This window comes from Pipistrellus kuhlii, unplaced genomic scaffold (assembly GCF_014108245.1).
Source record: "Pipistrellus kuhlii isolate mPipKuh1 unplaced genomic scaffold, mPipKuh1.p scaffold_m20_p_33, whole genome shotgun sequence".
Taxonomy (NCBI): Eukaryota; Metazoa; Chordata; class Mammalia; order Chiroptera; family Vespertilionidae; genus Pipistrellus; species Pipistrellus kuhlii.
Genome location: NW_023425533.1, coordinates 2,632,608 through 2,654,150, shown reverse-complemented (window position 1 = coordinate 2,654,150; position 21,543 = coordinate 2,632,608). Strand labels below are relative to the sequence as shown.

General features: G+C 36.7%; 1 protein-coding gene across 1 annotated transcript in view; it reads right to left on the bottom strand.

Annotated features, from left to right (window-relative positions):
* The window catches only part of NRK (Nik related kinase), a 149,605-nt gene that overhangs the window by 93,505 nt on the left and 34,557 nt on the right, over nucleotides 1-21,543 (bottom strand). The window contains 1 exon segment of the mRNA XM_045570464.1: nucleotides 528-584. Within this exon segment, the coding sequence (XP_045426420.1) occupies nucleotides 528-584 (57 nt within the window).

Genomic DNA, 21,543 nt, shown 5'->3' with positions numbered 1-21,543 from the left:
AGAAATATGACAGAAATCAGTGCTTAGGAAATTCTCTGACAATATGTTATAAACTGTGGCTCAACTTTATGAATGTTAACAGGGACAGTGCAAATTAAACTGTCTTGCTCATCTGTCAGAAAATATAAGAAAAATGTGTTCTTTATTTCTACCTGTCATTGAGAATTTAATGGCCTCAATTCTCAAAAAGAATAGTTGGAGAGGGAAAATAATATGATGGAACAAAGATTAACACAATATTAGAAGAAATCTCCTCTTTGATATCCCTAGAAACAGATAATCAACTATAAATAGATATAAAAAGATATATCTTAATTCTTATAAAATGCCAAAATAAATGCCTTTGACCTTCAAATATAATAAATTAATAATAAAGATAATATACTAATGGGTAGGAAACATTAAATAACTATAATAAATCCAGGTTAACATAATAATAATTACAGATATTTAAAAAAATTCTGAGCAGTTTATCCTTAGACCATAGTCCATTAAGGGAATAAAATATTGATAGAATATAATATTACCTTACGAGCATTCATCACTTTAACAGCTGTAAATGCACCAGTTTTTTCATGGAGTCCCTGAAACATAGCATAGTAATAAACATTAAATGCTGGCTATAGAATCAAGCAGTTGAACAGCAAAGTGCAAATATTACAATAAAATTAGTCCAAACACTATAGCTTATCTAAAATACTATATGGAGAGTAAATATAAGGTATAGTATAGAGAACAAAAAGATTAAATTATGAACATTTTATTTTTTAAAAACATTTTATTGATGTCAGAGAGGAAGGGAGAGGGAGAGAGAGATAAAAATATCAATGATAAGAGAATCTGCCTCCTGAATGCTTCCCACTGGGGACTGAGCCCTGACCAGAAATTGAACCGTGACCTCCTGGTTCATAGGTTGATACTCAACCACTAAGCCATGCTGGCCAGGCAATGAACATTTTAAAGAAATACAAAATATTTCACTCAAAAAGTCAAGCAAGTTTATGGAGTAGTTTTGTTTTCCTTTTTATTACGGTATTGTTGACATACAATATTATATTTATTTCAGGTGTACAAAATAGTGATTTGACATTTAAATACCTTATGAAGTGATCACCATGATAAGTATTCCACTGTGTTTGTGTCACGACATGAAGTTTTTACAATATTATTGACTAGAGGCTTGGTGCATGGGATTCATGCACTGGTGGAGGGTGTGACCTGTGGGAATTTGGCCCATTACGGGAGCACCTTTCATCCCGATCAGCTCAGCAACTGTAGACCTGCCCTCTGAGTCACTGCTCCCGCTGTGGTAGCATTGCTTATCCCAGTCAGCCAAGCGAAGCTCCCACTGTGGGAGCACACTGTGGAAGCTCCCGCATTGAGCATCTGCTCCCCTGATGGTCAGTACACATCATAGCAACTGGTGAACCAGTTTTTCTGGTCATTCTGGGCATTTATTATATAGGTTTATATTCCTTATATTGTATATTATATCCCCTTTCCTTTATAAGAGGGAGTTTTTATCTCTTAATCTGCTTAATCTTTTTTTGCATGCAATTCAGTCTATTTTATTTGAACTTTCTGTTTATAAACAGTAACAAGGATTTATATATTTTGTATTTCAATTATTTTAATAAAATAAGAAAACATGTAATAGTATTTTTGTTTAATATTTTTTAACCCGATCCTACAAGCCCCTTCTATTCTGACAGCCATCAGTTCATTCTCTGTATCTATGAGTCTGTTCCTAATATTTTTTGTGTGTTGTTATTTTAGATTCCAAATATAAGTGAAATCATTTGACATTAAGTCTTTCCCTGTCTGACTTATTTCACTAGCATAGTACACTCTGGGTCCATCTATATAGTTGAAAAGGGCACGATTTCATTATTTCTCATGGCTGAGTAATATTTTATCATTGAATACTTAAGGTTAATTCCATATATTGGATACTGTAAATAATACTGCCACAGACAGACATGCATGTGACTTTTCTAATCAGTGTTTCATGCCTTCTTCAGATAAATGCCCAGAAGTGGAATTCTGGGTTGTACAGTAGTTTACTTTCAAGAGTTTACTTTTTTATTTTCTTCTTTCTACTTTGAACTTTATTTGTAATTTTTTGAGGAATCTCCATACTGTTTTCTGTAGTGGCTGCATCAATGAATAAACTCATCAACAGTGTACAAGGGTTCTTTTTTCTCCTCATTCTCACCAACACTTGTTACTTGATGTCTTTTTTATAATAATCATTCTGACAGGTGTGAGGTGATATCTAATTGTCATGTTGATTTGTATTTCCCTGAAGATTAGTGATGCTGAGCATCTTTTCATGTATTTATTGGTCATCTCTATGTCTTCTTTGGAAAAATACCTATTCATGTATTCCACCCATTTTTGTTTTTGACGTTTTAAAAAAGATTTATATAAATATAAATATAAATATAAATATAAATATAAATATAAATATAAATATAAATATAAATATACATATACATATACATATACATATAAATATACATATAAATATACATATAAATATACATATAAATATACATATACATATAAATATACATATACATATACATATACATATACATATACATATACATATACATATATATATATAAAATAGAGGCCCTGTGCACAAAATTTGTGCTGGGGTGGAGCAGGGGGCAGGTCCATCAGGCAGGCCTGCACCCTCTTCAGTCCTGGACCCCTCAGGGGATGTCTGTCTGTCTGTTTGGGCCTGAGTGGGATTGGGCCTAAACTGGCAGTTGGACATCCCTCTCACAATCCAGGAATGCTGGCTTCTGACCACTCACCTGCCTGCCTGCCTGATCACCCATAACTGCTCTACCTGCCTGCCTGGTTGTCCCTAACTGTTCTTCTCTGCCATCCTGGTCGCTCCTGACCATTTCTGCCTTGCCCCTATCATCATGATTTTGTCCAGAGGGACAGTCAGTCTAATTAGCATATTACCCTTTTTAATAGTATAGATGGTTACTGAGCAGTGCATTCTGGGGAGCATAGAGAAATGACCCTATAACTCAGAGAACAGGGACTTGACAGGAAGCTGGGAGGTCTGGTCTCACTAAGCAGAATAAGGCTTTGGATCATGGGCGAGGCATGGACTGGGTTTAGGTATGAGGTGCTTCCCTCCTTCAGGCACCACTTGCTCAGTGGCCTCCCACACACACCCGACCTGGGTTTAACTCTGCAGTCTTTCAATGTACAGGACGAAGCTCCACACAATGGAGCCACCAGGTCAGGGCAGTTATTCTTGGCTTTTATTTACTTTTTGTTACATTTTTATTTTACTTTAAATTTTACTCTTTTCATTAAATCTTTATTGTTGGTTTACATAGGTCCACTTTCCCCCAATTAACATTTTCCAGCCTACTATCCCCCCTGGACCTCACCACCCTATTTTCCATGTCCAGAGGTGATGCATTTATGCACACAAGGCAATTGTTTGATCTATTCCCACCCACCCTTCCCTGCCTTCCCTCTGAGGTTCCACAGTCTGTTCATGCATCTGTGTCTCTGCGTCTATTTTTGTTCATCAGTGTATTCAGCTCATTAGGTGTTAAAAGTGCTCTGCTTATGATCACTTGGGTTTTCTAAAGATGCAGTCATATCATGTACAAATCTTTTTTCTTTTTCCAAATGTGCTTGTGGACACATTGAAATATAGATACCAGAAATAGAAGTCTGTAAATAAGTTGGGAATAGGATGCTTTTTCTTTTATGAGGTTGTGTACATGATCCTGTGCTCCCACAGTGTTGAGAACACCAAGTACTGTGGTTGCCAGGAGGCTCTCATTGGCAAGTCATCCACATAGAGCCATAGCCTCCCACTCCATCAACTGCAGCTCCTAGGACAGACACATGCACCCTTCAGCAAAGGCAGGGGCACTTGGCCACCTCCCACAGGCTTGCTCCCTGTCATCACCAGGTGGGGCCCACCTTCCACATATCCCTCTCTTGTTCCTACTCTCAGGCTTTTCCATGCACTTCCTTTTACCCAGTCCCCTCCCTCATCCCTTCATGTCCATGGCATTAAACAAGAAAGAACTCTTACCATTTCCAATAACATGAATGGGACTGGGGTGTATTATGCTGAGCAAAGTAATCCAGAGAAAAATAAGTATCACATGATCTCTTTCATATGTGGAATCTAATGAATCAAATAAACCGATGATCAATTATAGACCCAGAGTCATGGAAGCATGAATAGACTGTTGAGCCTCAGAGGTAAGGCAGGGGAGTGTGGGTGGGAAGAGATCAGTCAATGAATGTGTATGCATATATGCATCACCCTTAGACACAAACAATGGGATGGTGAAGGCCTGGGGGAATAGTAGGCTGGAAAACATTAATGGGGGGAAAAGGAACATATGTAAACCTTTCAACAATAAAGGTTTAATAAAAGAATAAAAGGTAAAGTAAAATAATAAAGTAAAATAAAAGAAAAGTCAAGAATAACTGCCCTGGCTGGGTGGCTTCATTACTTGGAGCTTCGTCCTGTACATTGAAAGGTTGCGGGTTTGAACCCATGACAGGGTGTGCGTAGGAGGACACTGAGCAAATGGTGCCTGAAGGAGCAAGGCTCCTCAGACATAACCACAGCCCAGGCCTCACCCATGATCCAAGGCCCATCCTCTGCTGAGTGAGACTGGACCTCCAAGTTTCCTGTTGAGTCCCTGGTCTCTGAATCATAAGGCCTCTTCCCCATGTTCCTCAGAATGCACTGCTCAGTAACCATCTGTACTAATAAAAGGGTAATATGCTAATTAGATCGGGTGACCAGACATCTTCCGGATGTCTGACTTCCTTTTGGATAAAGCCACAGTGGAGGGGGCTGAGGCAGAGGCAGTTAAGGGCGATCAGGCCAGCAGGGGAGGGCAGTTGGGCCTATTAGGCCAGCAGCGGAGGGCAATTGGGGGCCACCATGCCAGCAGAGAAGCAGTTAGGCTGCAATCAGGTCAGCAGGCAGGCAATTAGTTAGGAGCCAGTGGTCCCAGATTGCGAGAGGGATGTCCAATTAGCAATTGGGACGCCCTTGCAGGCCCAGGATCTGGATCCATCCCACTGACTTTATTGCAGGTTGTAGGGAGCCATCTGGCAGCCACTTTTATATTGTTTCTTCCTTGAGGAGCATCTAAGGAGGGGAGGCCAGTCTGTCTGTGCCTGGCCTGTGATTGTATACTACTGATGGAGTGAGTGGCTGGGGGGCCACTGGGAGGGGTGAGTCAGCTGAATTGCGGTCCCACTGTAGGAGTGCAATGACCACCACAGGGCAGCTCCTGCATTGAGCTTTTACTGGAAAGGTTTTTTTCTTTCATACATTTTTCTTATTTCTAGTTTTGACCTTATCTTTTCTATTTAAAAACAAAGTCCCTTTAATATTATGTTGTGTGTTTTCTATCATTTTGGGTTAGTGGTGGTGAAATCCTTTAGCTTTTGCTTATCTAGGAAACTATCTCTCCTTCAATTCTGAATAACTTTGTTCAGTAGAGTATCCTGGGTTGTAGGGTTTTTTGTTTTTTTCCCCCTTTCACTACTTTGAATATATTGTGTCACTACCTTCTGGCCTGCAAAGTTTCTACTGAAAAACAGCTTATAGTTTTATGGGGGTTTCTTTAGGTAATTAGTTGTTTTTATCTTCCTGCTTTTAAAATTCTTAATCTTTAACTTTTGACATTTTATTTTATTTTAATATATTTCTATTGATTTTAGAGAGAGGGTGAGGGAGAGAAGGATAGAAATTTCAATGATGAGAGAGAATCATGCATGGTCTTCCTCCTATATGCCCCACACTAGGGATAGAGCCCACAACCAGGGCATGTACCCCAACCAGGAATTGAACCTTAACCTCCTGGTTCATAGGTCAACACTGAACTACACCAGCCAGGCAACTATTGACATTTTAAGTAATAGGTTTCCTAGTGTGGATCTCTGCATCCTCTTATTTCTGACTTTATGATTCCTAGATTTTTTGTCTGTTCCCTTCACTTCTCAGCAATTATTTCTTTAAATAAATGTTTCTGTATTTTCCCACTTCTACTCCTTCTGGAAACCCTAAAATTCAAATGTTATTATACTTGATGTTTTCCCAGAGGTCCCTTAAACTGTTATAATTTTTAAAAATTCTTTTTGCTGTTCCAATTAGGTTATTTCTACTCCTTTGTCTTCCAGATTACTTATCTGCTCTTATGCATCATCTAATCTGGTACTGATTCTTTTTAGTGTGTTTTTAAAGTTCAGTTATTGTATCAATTAGTTCTCATTTTTTAAATATATTTTATACATCTCTGTAGAAGTTACTACTGTGTTGGGCCATTTTTCTCCCAAATTTAGTGAGTATCTTTATGACCATTACATTGAAATCTATCTGGTACTCTGTTTATCTCCACTTCATTTCATTTTTTTTCTTCTGGGTTTTTATGTCATGCTTTCATTGGAAACATATTTCTTTGACTGCTGTAGCTACACTGGTGGGCAAGTCTGGTCTCCTACCAACCTGCCTGGGGGACAAGCTATGGCTTTTGTGGGCATACTGTAAGTGGGGCTACTCCTGGCTCTGTTGCCTGTGAGACCCTGCCTGGAGTATTGTAGGCATGCTGGTGTGTGTGGGCTAGAAAGGCAGAGTACGAGATGCTTGGAGGTGTGCCAGTGCAGGCTGAGCCCTCTTTCTAGGTATGGTAGTGCAGAATCTGCATCAGCTATGGAGGGCTTAATTGGTGGGGTCAGTTCTCAGCAGAAATTAGCAATTAGAAAATGTCAGAAACAGTGCCAGCAAGTGCTGAACCACCTAGGGTAGAATTTTTTTTTTTTTTTAAAGAAAATGGCACCCAACAGCAAATTTGTCCCTGTAGATAGTTCCATCAGATTCATCCCCTTCTAAACTTAGTTAATGTATTTTCTATGCATAGTCATAGTCAATGTTTCTCCATGAAAAATTCAGACACTTTCAAACTGCTGCCTCTTCACTGGGACTCAGACTGAGTGGTTTTGTGTAATCCTTTAAGATGGGAGTTTCAGTTTCTTAAACACTTTGGCTCTCTTAGAAATAAGCCCTGTTGAATTTCAAATCAGATGTTATGTGGGCTTCTCTTTCAAATGCAGGTCCCACAGACTGGGGATCTCAATATGAGGTTCAGACCTATAGTTCCTAAGAAGGGATTTCCATGGTTGCACTGACCATTGCACTTGTGGAATGCTGTCCTGGGGTTTGGTCTTCACTATACCACATCTCTGTCCCTCCTATCCTTCTCAATGTGTTTTTCTTCTCTATCCTTAGCTGTAGAAAATATCTTCTTCTAATCTTCATATCATTCTCAGAAATGTTGTTTTATATATAGTTGTAGTGTTTATGTGTCTGTGAAAAGAAGTGAGCTCAGGATCTTCCTATTCCACCATATTGACCCAGTCCTAGTTTTTCTTTTTATGTTTGTATTTAATAGTGGACAGAATTGGCCATTTTAAGGCATTGCTTTTTTAAATATTTAGTCTAGATTTGTATGGCACCAAAGCATTTAGATGAAAGTAAACATTTCAGTTTGGAGATTGGGACAAAGGAGATATTTTTAGTGAACACTTTTTCATTTGATTATGTGCAGACATATCTTTCTACTAGATTGCTCTTCATATACTACACAAGTTTTTCCATTAATGATCACATGTAAGAGTGATACATAATTAATTTAATGACATCTAATCCATTTTGTATGCCCTCAGACATATGAAACATATATTTACGAAAGGACAAAGTTCTGAAAGATTGTTTCTCATTGAAAACTTCATAAGTTTTAAGAATTTAGTCTTATCTTAATGCAATTATAAGTTATGCCAGAAGCCAGTTCCAGCATGTCATAATTGCAAGAATTTCATCAAAAGGTTGATGGAAGTGGGGGACTCAAAAAGGGCTGAGTCACATATGTTATCACCTGCTGCAATGGCTAAAGGCATTCCCTCCAAACCAGAAAAGGTTGATTTGTTTGCTGCCAGACAGCTCAGGGCATCTTAATCTTCATGGCTATTCCCCAATCTGATAGTGCTTCTGCAGAAAACCCTACCCTTTGAAGTGTATTATCTCCACTTTGCCTTAGGACAAATCGTGTCAATAAAAAGCAAGGGTCCTGAGACAAGGAGAACTTATCTCATTTAGCTAAAGCTCCTCTGACCCCCAATGCCTTTCAAAATTATCTTTCGTCTCTGGATTCCTACTTAATCTATGCACAGCCTATCTCCAGATTTCTGAACCCTTCTTAATGCTGGAACAAGAACCCTGGCAAAGTTACAGATTTATACAATAATATTAAAAAATGAATATAGAGGTGTGTAATTATAGTTTTTATTTTGTGGCTGATTGTTTTTAATATATTCATATTTCAAGCTGTAGTCATAGAAAAAAGTAAGTTTGAAGTTGATATGAGTAAGCTTTCATGTTAAAACAAATCCTAATATGATCGTTCTCTAGCAGATTTCTTTCTTGGACTCTATTGGACTAGATGGTATCTCTTCAAAATTCAGTTCTCCCTATAAATTCACAACATGAGCTTGAAAACAGGGCATTTGCAGTGGTAATTGAGTTAAATTGAGGTCACACTGGATTACAGTAATTAATGACTGGTGTCTTTATAAGAGAAAGGGTTGGATATTTGGACATAGAGACACAGACACCAACACTCATATAAAGGAAATACAGTCATGTGAAGACACAAACAAATTAGAGCAGTGGACCTATAATCCAAGGGATGCCAAGGATTATTGGAAACCACTAGAATCTAAGGAGAGGGAAGGAAGGATTCATCCCTAGAGCATTCAAAGGGAGAATGGCCCTGTGCACTTCTAAATTCAAGAAATATGAACTAAACCACCAATTTACATCATACACTAAAATAAACTCAAAATGGATAAAGAACTTAAACTTAAGGCAGGAAACCATAAATATCTTAGAGGAATCCACAGGCAGTACAATAGCAGACATATATCTTAGCAATATCTTTATCAATACAGCTCCCTGGACAATATGAAACTAAGGAGAAAATAAACAAATGGGACTATATAAAAATAAAAAGCTTCTGCACAGCAAAAGAAATGATAAACAAAACAAAAGAGCCCACTGCATGGGAGAACATGCCAATGTTATCTCCAAAATTTTAGGGAACTCATAAAACTTAACAAAAGGAAGATAATTCAATAAAAAAAATGGATAAAGGACCTAAATAAACACTTTTGGAAGAAGACATATAGAAGGCCAGGAGACATATGAAAACAAGGTCAAACTCACTAATCATCTGAGACGTACAAATCAAATCGACAATGATATAGCATCTTGCACCAGTCAGAATGGCTATCATCAACAAATCAACAAATGACAAGTGCTGGAAAAGATGTGGAGAAAAAGGAACCCTCTTGTACTGCTGGTAGGAATGCAGACTGACGCAAGCACTATGGAAAACAGTATGAAGTTTCCTCAAAAATTTAAAAATGGAAATTCCATTTGATCCAGTAATCCCTCTTCTAGGAATATATCCCAAGAAAACAGAAACATCAATTAGAAAGGATGTCTGCACCCTATTTTCATAGCAGCACAATTTATAAGAGCTAAGATTTGGAAATAGTCTAAGTGCCCATGATCAGATGAATGGATTAAAAACATGTGGTAAATCTACACAATGGAATATTACACTACTATAAAAAGGAAATAACTCATTTCCAACAGAATGGATGGAACTGGAGAGCATTATGCTAAGCAAAATAAGCCAATCAAAGAAAGATAAATATCACATGATCTCACTCATTTGTGGAATATAATGAACAAAAATAGAACCAGAGACATAGAAACATGAAACAGGCTATCCAAATTCTGAGGGAAAGTGGGGGGTGAGGGGGTAAGAGATCAACCAAAGAACTTTTATGCATGGATATGAGCATAACCAATGGACATAGACAGGAAGGGAATAAGGGCATGTGATGGGGAGGGTGTGGGAGAAGCTGGGGAGAAGTCAATGGGGGAAAAGGAGACTCATGTAATACTTTAAACAATAAAACACTTGAATTAAAAAATAAGAAATATGAACATATAATTTTCTATTTTTATAAGCCTTCTAATTTTTGGACTTGTTATCACAGCTGTAGGAATCTATCGTACAATAGGGAAATTTAAACCAAAGGATTATTACTACTCACAGTTGTCATGTAAAAGATAATAACACTTTTTTACTTATAGAATGAGGGTTGTGTTTCTGGACAGTACTGTTACTATCTTAGGTAACATGTCAAATGAGTAAATATGGATATGGTCATGGTTCCTTGATTTCAGGAAGATGATTCTTTACTATATTGCTTGTTTGTTGTCCAAACTATTTTATAAAACATAGGCTTTGAAGTATAGATACTACATTTAGATGGTACCTACAAGATTTCTCATCAATATAAAGTCAGCTGATTATAGAAGTTCAAAAGTTAAACACACACACACACACACACACACACACACACACACACACTACCATTGTCACCAATGCTATATGCTACATGAGTGTCAACACTTCTCCATTTTCCCCCCCCTGATAAAACTAATAGGATTAATCCCAGGCATTTAAGATTACTTCAATCTTATTGAGCAATCCACTGTTTTTAAATGAGGCCATTGTCAGAAATGGACACACATTAGTCAGACAACCAAATGTCTTTTTAAAGTTTCAGGAATTGCCATAGAACAACAACAACAACAACAAAAATCAGCTCAATTCTACCCTCATTATCTATGATTTATTCTCACACTTGAAACCTGGAAAAAATTATTTTTTTAGATAAGGTATCCTAATATGAGGTTTGATAAACAATCTCCTGTATCTGTAGAGAAAATAAACCCCAGAACTTGGAACCATGTACTGAGTTAATATATACCTAACCATTATGCAAGCTTTCTTAGATGTCTACTCTATATAGATAATAGATAATTGTAAAATTGCTGCTTGCTAAACTATTCTTTCAAAGAGTTCCCTCTGAATCTTGAGTTTGTAATATTTAATTTTGAAATAAGTTTAGACTTAGAGAATGGTTTCCAAGCTACTACAGAGTAACTGACCATGGTACAATTGTCAAAACTAAGAAACTAACATTGGTCCAATACTCTTACAATATTCTTACAAGAAATCAAAGGAAGGCTGAGACTTGCAATGGTTGCAATGAGAGAATTAAGAAAAAAATCACCAATAGCAAAGATGTGTCATTAGAGACCAAGGCTAGGATAATTTATACATTTACATTCCCCATTACTATGTACAGATATGAAAATTGGAAAGTGAAGGCTAAGAGGGAAAAATATGATTCATTCAAAACATGGTTCTGAAGAAAAATTCTATGGCCACCTAGACCACCAGAAATAAAAACTAGGCATGCTAAAACAAATTAAAATGTCACTGGAAGCAAAAATGACAAAACTGAAGTTGTTCTACTTCAGACACATCATTAAAGGCAGAATTATTTGGAATAAATAATAATCCTGGGGGGAAATGCAGCATGAAAAGAGGAAAATCAAATTTGAGAGAGATTAACTCCATAAAATAAGTCATATTTATGAGTTTATAGCAGCTGACTTATGTGGACATTGTGTGTATTTCTCATTTATATGATCACTAGGAGTAAAGAGCCCATTCAGTGGCATGTAACACACACACACACACACACACACACACACACACACACACACTACCCTTAACTATATTGTAGTCTTTACTTGGATTTCTCCAGTTCTTCTACTAATATCCTTTTTCTAGACCCAAACTTGGATGCCACATTTCTTTTAGCTGTCATGTCTCCTGAGGCTCTTGCAATCTGAAAGTTCCTCAGTCTTATTTCCTGTTGTTGTTGTTTTTGTTTTTGTTTTGTTTTTTTCCATGACCTTGACACTTTTCAAGAGTACTGGTCAAGTATTTTGCAGAATGTCAAAATTTGGGTTTGTCAGAAATTTTATCAAGAATAGACTGAGATTATGGTTTTGGTAAAAAAAATCACAGAGGTAAAGTGCTGTTCTCATTACATCATGTCAGGGATACATGATATAATAATCATGACCCATCACTGGTGATAATTTTATACTTGGTCACTTGATTTAAGTGATGTCTGCTAGGTTTTTTCACACTAAAGTTATTATTTTTCATTTTTATACTCTATTCATTAGAAGGGACTTTCATTGCTTTTGAAAAGGGATAACAATTTTTATGCATTTATCTAGGAAACTTTAATCATCTTGAGATAAACTGGTTGTTCAGTGGTGCCATCTTGTGGTTCACTGACTATATAGAAGGTGTTTTTTATGTGTGTGTGTGTGTTTTGTGTTTGTTTATTTATTTATTTTTTTATCTCCTTAGCTTAAGGACATATTGTTAAAGAACAAAAAACAAAACAACAACAACAACAAAAAAAACAGATTGTCTCACAAATGAGATCTTAACCAGAACCAGCAAATTCAATTTCTAGAATGTGTATATTATATAACAAATTAGTTCAAAAAGCCATTTGTTGGAAACACACATAAAGAATGCTAAGACAGTAGTTTGGTTTTGCATTCTAGAGTGAGTGTTAAATATCCTCCTATTTACCGCTGACCTTAGTGAATATTATACATGAAGATCACAAGGAAATTCTTAAAATATAAATGTGGTAGATTTTGTATGTTTTTATATCATCAATTATACTACTTATGTATAGGAGCCACTAGTTTCACTGGATTAACAATGTTCCTTTAAACAGACTTTGTATGCAAAGAATGACCTTTTAATTATCAAGATTCAAAGAGCTCAGAGAATAAAATTCTACAAGCTTTAATTTATATTAAAAGACAAGAAATGCTGCTTAAATATATTTTGTATAAACTCATAGGCCCTCTCATATTTTAGTAACAAAAGGTGATATCTAATAACAATGTTTTGTAGCTATTCTTGACTCTAGGCTCAAGCCTATAGATATTAGAAATAAAATAATCTATATCTGCTCCTCAGGCAATTATTTGTCTTGTCATCAAGTTCGTTCAAATTATATAATGTTAGTTATTAATAGATGCAACTTATATGATACTAGAGGCCCAGTGCAAGAAAATTTGTGCATACAGGGGTGCAGGGTCCCTCAGCCTGGTCTGTGCCCTCTCACAGTCCAGGACTCCTTTAGGGAGGTCCACTTGCCAGCTTAGACCTGCTCCCAGGGGAATAAGGCCTAAACTGGCAGTCATACATCCCTCTGGCAGCCCAGGAGACCATGGGGAGTGGGCCTAAGCAGCAGTTGGACATCCTTAGCACTGGTGAAGAGGTGGTAGAGTAACCCAACACTGCTGTTGTGCTCACAGCTATTAGCCCAGCTGTGGCTAAACGGAGCTCCCCCAGTGGGAGCACACTGACCACCAGGGGGCAGCTCCTGCATTGGGTGTCTGCCCCCTCGTGGTCAGTGTGCATCATAAAGACCAGTAGTTCCTGTGACTAGTAGCTCCTGGTCATTCCAAATTGACCATTAGGGTCAATTTGCATATTATTCTTTTATTATATATGATAATTTGGGGGGCAACAGAAGGTAAACTACTCCAAAAATCCCTCCGTCCACCTCACAACCTGCTACAAATTATAAAAATCATTCATTATGTCCTCAATTTTACTAAGGACATGAAACTCCCTGATTATTCAAATGTTAGTTCTGAGAAAGACACATTTAGTTATTGTTTGCCAACTTTAGCATGAGTTAGATGATCAGATTAGATAACTCCAAGAATAGCAATAAGTAGTAAAGTGTAAATGGAAGCAGAGGTGGAGGAAGGAAAGGGCTAGAGTCTGAGGGGTTCCAGGAGAGGTTGTTCCTCAGCCATAATGAAGGTAGCAAGTGCCTGGAATGGAAAGCAAGATAAAGGTAAGTGAGAAGGTTTTCTCAATGTGTGAAGAGAATAAAGAAGGTAGGGGAGGGAATGGAGAGGTGAAAAAGTGCCAAGTCAAAATTCTATTGGAGAAATTCACATTTTTTAAGATGTATACATCTGAAAAACTAGAAAGAGAATCAAATACAAAGAGTAGTTAACAACATAAATTATTGGGTTCCAAATACAGTCTAAGTACAATTTAAAGGTTTTTAAAGAATAAATGTATGATACCATGTGAGACTTGTACAAAATTTCTCTAGCTAATTTATGTTCTCACAACTATATTCTCAGATTGTAAAACTATAGTAATTGGGAGAAATGTGTGTTCTTTTTCCAAGACCATTTGAAATTACTCAGGAGAGAACATAAATTCTTTATTGTGTTGATTTCAATTTGGCAAAGATTTGTGTTCTTAATGAATTAATTTAGATAATCAAATAAGTAGTATTATTTAATCCACTTTCTCTAGGAAAAACAATTTATTACTGTGCTGTTACTGTTCAATGGCTCCAAACTGAATATTACCATCCTGAATTTATACTACAAATGGAAAAATGTGGCATACCTCTGAATTTAGGATACTTGTAAGATATTTTAAAAATTGTAAAAAGATGTAAACAAAAACCAGTGCAGGGAAATCTTGAAAAAATATATATGTGGTCATAAAGTTACTCTCTTGTTTATGAATGAAGGTGTACTAGTTTTCATTAAATACCAATCTCCTCCAATTTATTTTGGAAAGTCAAATACCACATTTTAGATTACTTCCAATTTGTGGAGGGGGGCAGTATCTCAAATGTAAGAAAGCAATGTCAACTTGTACATTGAGGATCCAGAATCAAACTATAGGTTACCCAGTAGTTACAGATGAAAATTGTCAGAATCCGGGTCACTTGGGACATAGCCTTTCTGAATTCTAACTAACAAACCAGTCTAACATACTTCTTTTTGGCACACAGCATCTCATGATTTCCAATTTTGATTTAAAGGTCTGCTCTCTGCCTTTGGACCTGCTCAAATGAAGATAAATAGCTATTTCAGTTGTTAGATATAATGAATGTTAGCAAATCTAGAAGACAGATGTAGATGTGGAAGGGACAATAAGGAGAGGAGTAATTGTAGATCAGGGAACAGGTGATGGCCCTAAGTGGACTCAGTCTTCTCAAATCCTTTATAAGTAAATAACCACATTTAAAATGATATGCAAAGTACATTAGATAAATTAATTACAGACAGAAAATTATAATAGAAAAATACATTAAGGCAATAAAGTCTAGTTATCAAACACATTATATCAAGGATTTAGCCACTCCATCATTAGGTATATATAGTGCCTAGCACAATGGGTGGTATCTAAGACCTTTTAATGAGTTATAGTTGGGTGAATAATGAATAGAATAACTGGGAAGGCTTCCCAGAAGAGGTAGACTAAGAGGTAAATGGCATAGAATTAAACAGATTCTGAAGTGCAGGGTGGATCCAGTGTACACCATGAGCAAATGCTATGAGATAATTCTGAGTATGAAAGCATTGCTACTAAAGAAGAGAAAAAAATGGGAGTGGCCACAAAGAGAGATGAAAATAGAATGCAAGAGTGTACCTGTTTGTATCAGAAATACGAGGGTAAAAATGCTTTAAATAAACTCTTGTTTAAAAGAAAACAGAAGTGATCATTGATAAATTAGCCATTAGTAGTTTAATTCTTTATGACTGATTTTTGTTGGTTAATGGTCTGAGGCAAAGCTCAGGGTGGTTAAGGCACTGAAAACCTAGCACTGAATTGCAGTAATGACCTTTTTTTTGGGGGGGGGGATTACACATTTTAAACCATAACAAATGATTTAAAATAGCAGTTGTGACAGCTGCGTTGGGCAAATCCATCATTCTGTGGCAGTTATTACTATGTTTTCACCAGAAAGAATACAAGACAGTTGTTGGCTGCTTTGTAATTTTGATTAGGTTAAAAACTGATTTTTAAATATGCAATTAAGGAAACTGTTGTGGAAAGATTGTGGATTTTTTCAGCAGTTTCTACATAGTCCTAGTTATTTGCTTTGCCATCTGTTGGCAAAGCTAAACCACATAATTCCCAGGGCATTATTTCTTCATTTTCAATTGTATTTTGTGGTTAAAGGAGGCTACAAGGCACATACTATACACATGTCCATTTGGAAACCTTGCTTTTCATTAACAGTTTTGTTCTTCTACTCTTTCATTTGGATCCCAAATTTCTCCTCACAAACAAACCAGTGCTACTTCAAGGTCACCAAGATTGCAGCCAAAGACAGCACTGAGCAGTACTTTGTGCTATGCTGTTGGGGGATGAGACATAGTATAGCTAGCAGTATAGTTTTTGTCAGTATTGTGTCTATCCATGAAAACAAAGACATGATGATGGAGAAGACTTCAAAGCTTAGAAAGTCTATATTTCTGACTCTAAGCAGTGCCTTTTCTGAACCAGAGCTTGATATGGGAAGTAATAATTTTTTGGTTCTTATTCAGAAGTATTTTAATTGCTTCCCTTTTTAGTCTTCATCACCAACAACAAATTCAACAACACCAAAGAGATAAATGGATTCAGAGCAGTGAGGATTTAGAGGTGTGGCTGAGATAGGAGAGAACCTAGCACTGACTAGTAGTAATGATGGGTGGATAGAGTTGGGCATATATTGCAACATGTCAATCAATCACCCTCCATATTACACTTTATCAGTCAGGAAAATTTGCTTATTTCTAAAGATTGCCAAAGAAAGAAATGCAACCTGTTTAAGAAGGTCCTTAAGAGAACTCTACAGTCTCCAACTTTAAATTTGTTTTAAAAAGTTTAAAAAGTTTGTAAAGTGCTATTTGATAACTGACAAGATTATTAAGAAACATGTTTTATATAACTCCCACAAAGTACAGTGAAGTAGGATGCCCAAATCTTTGTATTTGATTGAGGGGTTATAGTCATTTGGCTGCCAAAGGGTATTAAAGAGGTTTTCTGATTCTTATATGCATAAGAATCATCATTACACAGATTTTTGGTCAATTTATTTCAACTAAAAAAAAAAAAATAAGTTCACTCATTACTCCCACCCCCCAACTCTCACATCTGATAATCACTAATCTATTTCTATGAGCTCTTATCTATCTATCTACCTATCTATCTATCCATTTGTGCATCCACATATTCCACATATAAGAGAGATCATATGATATTTGTCTTTGTTTGACATATTTTACTTAGCATAATGCTATTCAGATCCACTAATGTCAAAAGTGGCAAGATTTTAATATTTTTTTCATAGCTGAGTAATATTCAATGAGGGTAAACATACCACTTCAAATTAGTGGTTTCATTTTCTTTGGGTGAATAACAGAAAGTTGAATTGCTGGATCATAGGGTAGTTTTATTTTTAACTTTTTAAAGAACATCCATACTGTTCTCCATGGTGGCTATACCAATTTACATTCCTACCAACACTTTTCAGGTTTTCCCTTTTATCAACATCCTCACCAACACTTGCTATTTCTTGTTTTTCTGACAATAGCTACTACAACAGGTATGAGGTGATATCTCATTGTGGCTTTAATTTGTATTTCCCTGGTGATTAACCATATAGAATACCTTTTCATATGCATGTTGTCCATATGTGTGCCTTCTTTGTAAAAATGAGTATTCAGATCTACTCATTTTTTAAAATATATTTTATTAATTTTTTTACAGAGAGGAAGAGAGAGGGATAGAAAGTTAGAAACATTGATGACAGAGAGTCATTGATAAGCTGCCTCTTGCACACTCCCCACCAGGGATGTGCCCGCAACCAAGGTACATGATCTTGACCTGAATCAAACCCGGGACCTTTCAGTCCTCAGACCGACGCTCTATCCACTGAGCCAAACCGGTTTTGGCATCCTCATTTTTAATCAGATTATTTTACTATTGAGCTTTTCAAATATATACCTCTTCTCAAATGCATTATTTCAAATGCTTTTGCATTCACTAGGTTACATTTCTACTTTGGCTTCTTTTTCTGTTCAAAGGCTTTTTTATTTTGACATATTCCCACTTTTTATTTATGATATTGTTACCTTTATTTTTTAGTACCAGATCAAAATTTTATCACTAAGGCTATTGCCAAAGAGTTTACCTTATATATTTTCTTCTAGAAGTTTTACTACTTTAGGTCTTACACTTGGGTCTTTAATCCATTTTGAGTTAATCTTTGTGTATGATGTAAAAGTCCAGTTTCACTCTTTTGCATGCAGTTGTCCAATTTTTCCAATACTAATTATTAAAGTTATTGTCATTTCTCATTGTATATTCTTGGCTCATTTGTTGTACATTAATTTGCCATATATACATGGGTTTATTTCTTAGATTTCTATTCTTTAAATTGATATATGTTTGTTTAAATTACTACAGCTTTGTAATATAGTTTAAAATCAGGGAGTATGGTGCTCCCTGCTTTGTTTTTATTCCTCAAGATTGCTTTGGATATTTGGGTTCTTTTACAGTTCCATACAAAATTTCTAACTATTTTTTTATTTTTATGAAAAATGCCATTGGAATTTTTATAAGGATTGCACAGAAAGTGTATATTGATCTTAGTAATATGGACATTTTTGCAATACTAGTTCTATGAGCATGAAGTATCTTTTCATTTATATGTGCCTTCTTCAAATTCTTTCTTTAATACCTTATATTTTTGAGTGCATAGGTTTTTCATCTCTTGGCTAAGTTTATTTGTAGGTATTTTATTATTTTTGATGCAATTATAATGGGATTAATTTCCTCATATCTTGTTCTGATAAGTTCAATAGTAGTGTACAGAAATGCAAAATATATTTCATAAGTTTACTAAAATTTGTATTACTTCTAACAGTATTTTCATGGTGTTTTTAGAGTTTTCTATATATAGTTTCATGTTATCTGCAAATACTAACAGTTTACTTCTTCCTTTCCGATCTGAATGCCTTCGTTTCTTTTTATTGCCTAATTGCTCTGGCTAAGACTTCCAATGCAATGTTGAATAAAAGTAGTGAGAGTTGGCATTCTAGTATTTTTCCAGATCTAAGAGAACAAGCTTTCAGCTTTTTGGCATTAAGTATGATAACTGCGGACTTGTCACATGTGATCTTATTATTTCACAGTATGTACCCTCTACCCCCACTTTGTTTAAAATTTTTAAGAATCATAAATAAATGTTGAATTTTGTCAAATGCTTTTTCTGCATGTATTGAGATGATCATACTGTCTTTATCCTTCATTTTGCTACTGTGGTGTATCACATTGAATAATTTGTGGATACTGAACCATCCTTGCATTATAACAAACATTGCATATATTTTACTTGACCATGGTTAATTACACTTTAATTTTTTAAAAATATATTTTATTGATTTTTACACAGAGAAGAATTGAGAAGGATAGAGAATTAGAAACGTCGATGAGAGAGATACATCGACCAGCTGCCTCTTGCACAACCCCCACTGGGGATGTCCCCGCAACCAAGGTATGTGCCCTTGACGGGAATCGAACCCGGGACCATTCAGTCCACAGGCTGACACTCTATCCATCGACCAAACTGGTTTCGGCCCCTTTAATTTTGTTTAAAAAGATGTTTTTATTGATTTTTAAAGAGAGAGAAAGGAAGAAAGAGGAGAGGATGGAGAGGAGAGGAGAGGAGAGGAGAGGAGAGGAGAGGAGAGGAGAGGATGGAGAGGAGAGGAGGGGAGAGGAGAGGAGAGGAGAGGAGAGGAGAGGATGGGAGGGGAAGGGAGGGGAGGGGAGGGGAGAGAGGAGAGGGAGGTGAGGAGAGGGAAAGAAAGGGAGGAGAGGAGGAGAGGGGAGGGGACAGGAAGGGAGGGGAGGAGAGATCAGATATTAATGTGTGAGAGAGAAACATCAATTGGTTGCCTCCTTTACTCATCCCAACTGGGAACAAACACACAACCTGGGCATGTGCCCTGAAAGCTACCTTTTGGCACATATGATAATACCCAACCAACTGAATCACTTTGGCCAGAGCAATGACACTTTTAATGTTTTCTTGAATTTGGTTTACTAATATTTTCTTGAGGAAGTTTGTAGCTATGTTGATCATAGATATTGGCCTATAAGTTTCTATTCCTGTGGTATCATTGTCTGATTTTGGTATCAGGGTAATAATGTTAGCCTCATAATATGATTTTATAAAATTCCTCTTGTCTTCTATTTTCTGGAGAATGTTGAGAAGGATTGGTATTAATTTTTCTTTAAACATTTGGTGGAATGCATAAGTGAAGCTATCTGGTCCTGGGCAATTGTTTGTTAGGGAGTTTATTATATCCTATATAATAAAAGCCTAATATGCTAAGTGTCTGGTTGTCCAGCCAGCCATCAACCAATCAAAGCATAATGTGCTAATGGAGGGAGACAAAATGACGGAAGAATAGATAGGCGGATTCTGAGCCTTGTCCCAAAGCAGGAAGAGAGAGTAGTTGAGGGTGGTGCTGGGAGTGTTTATTAGTAAGCCAAGAGACAGCCGAACCCCAGGAGAAACTGGGGGGCCACTGATCAGGGTGCCCCTGACAGGGAAGCACCCACAGCGGGGCTAGGTCCCTTCCCGGAGCTACCTACGGGCTTGGAAGGAGAAATCTCGCCATCTTGAAGGGAAGATTGGATTGTCAGAGGCCTGAATACCCACAGCTGCAGCGACCACCAAGCAGCTGTGACCCACAGAAAGCTGATCCCAGGAGGCACGAACACTTGGCCTCACAGGAGTGCCCCACCAAATGGCAAAAACGTCAGACTTCGCAGGGAGAGGGTGAATGAGTGCTCCCAGTGAAGACAAAAGCCTGCGTGTTCCGGAGCACAGAAATTGGAGGACAGGGGCAGTGATTACAAGTAGAAGCCTCTGGCTGTTAGGCGGGTGTCACCTGTGAAAGTGGACAGGGCTCCTAATAGGGGAGATATCTAAAGAGCAAAACGTTTGGATCTGACTCATAGGGATATCGGAGATTTAGAGGGGATTACAGTTGGCTCAGACTTGCCCCCCACTCCCCATAGATCAGTGCCGCAGAGAGGGGGGTGGGATCTAGAGAGGCTTTAGAGCTCTGGAAGTCAACCTAGAAACACTGCCACCCAGAGGCTAAATCACAAATTGACCCTAGTGTAATAAAATCAAAGCAAGACCTGCTTAAAAATCAGGACTGGATTACAACACTGAGGAGCAGTGAAAAGCAGGAAAGTGCAATAATGTCGGGACTGGGAAACAGGCGTGCCAAACAGAACAATAGAGCAAGCGAATGACTTTCATTATTGCAAATTTTATTTAAATTTTTTTAATTTTATTTTTTTATTTTTTTAATTTTTGTTTTATTTTTTTCATTATTTGCAACGTTTACTCAAGAAACTATTTTTTCTTTTTTCTTCACTTGACTTTACATTTTTAATTATTACATTGTATACGTAATCAACATTATTACTACTACTATTTTACCATTTTTATCTTATTTTCTTTTGTTTTATTATTATTATTATTATTATTATTATTTCGGGATTACTGTTCTACAGTCTATATTTATCTTTTCTTCTCCAATGCTTTCGTCTATCTCAACCCTACCTTTATGCCATCACTCTCTTCCTAATCTTTTCCCTT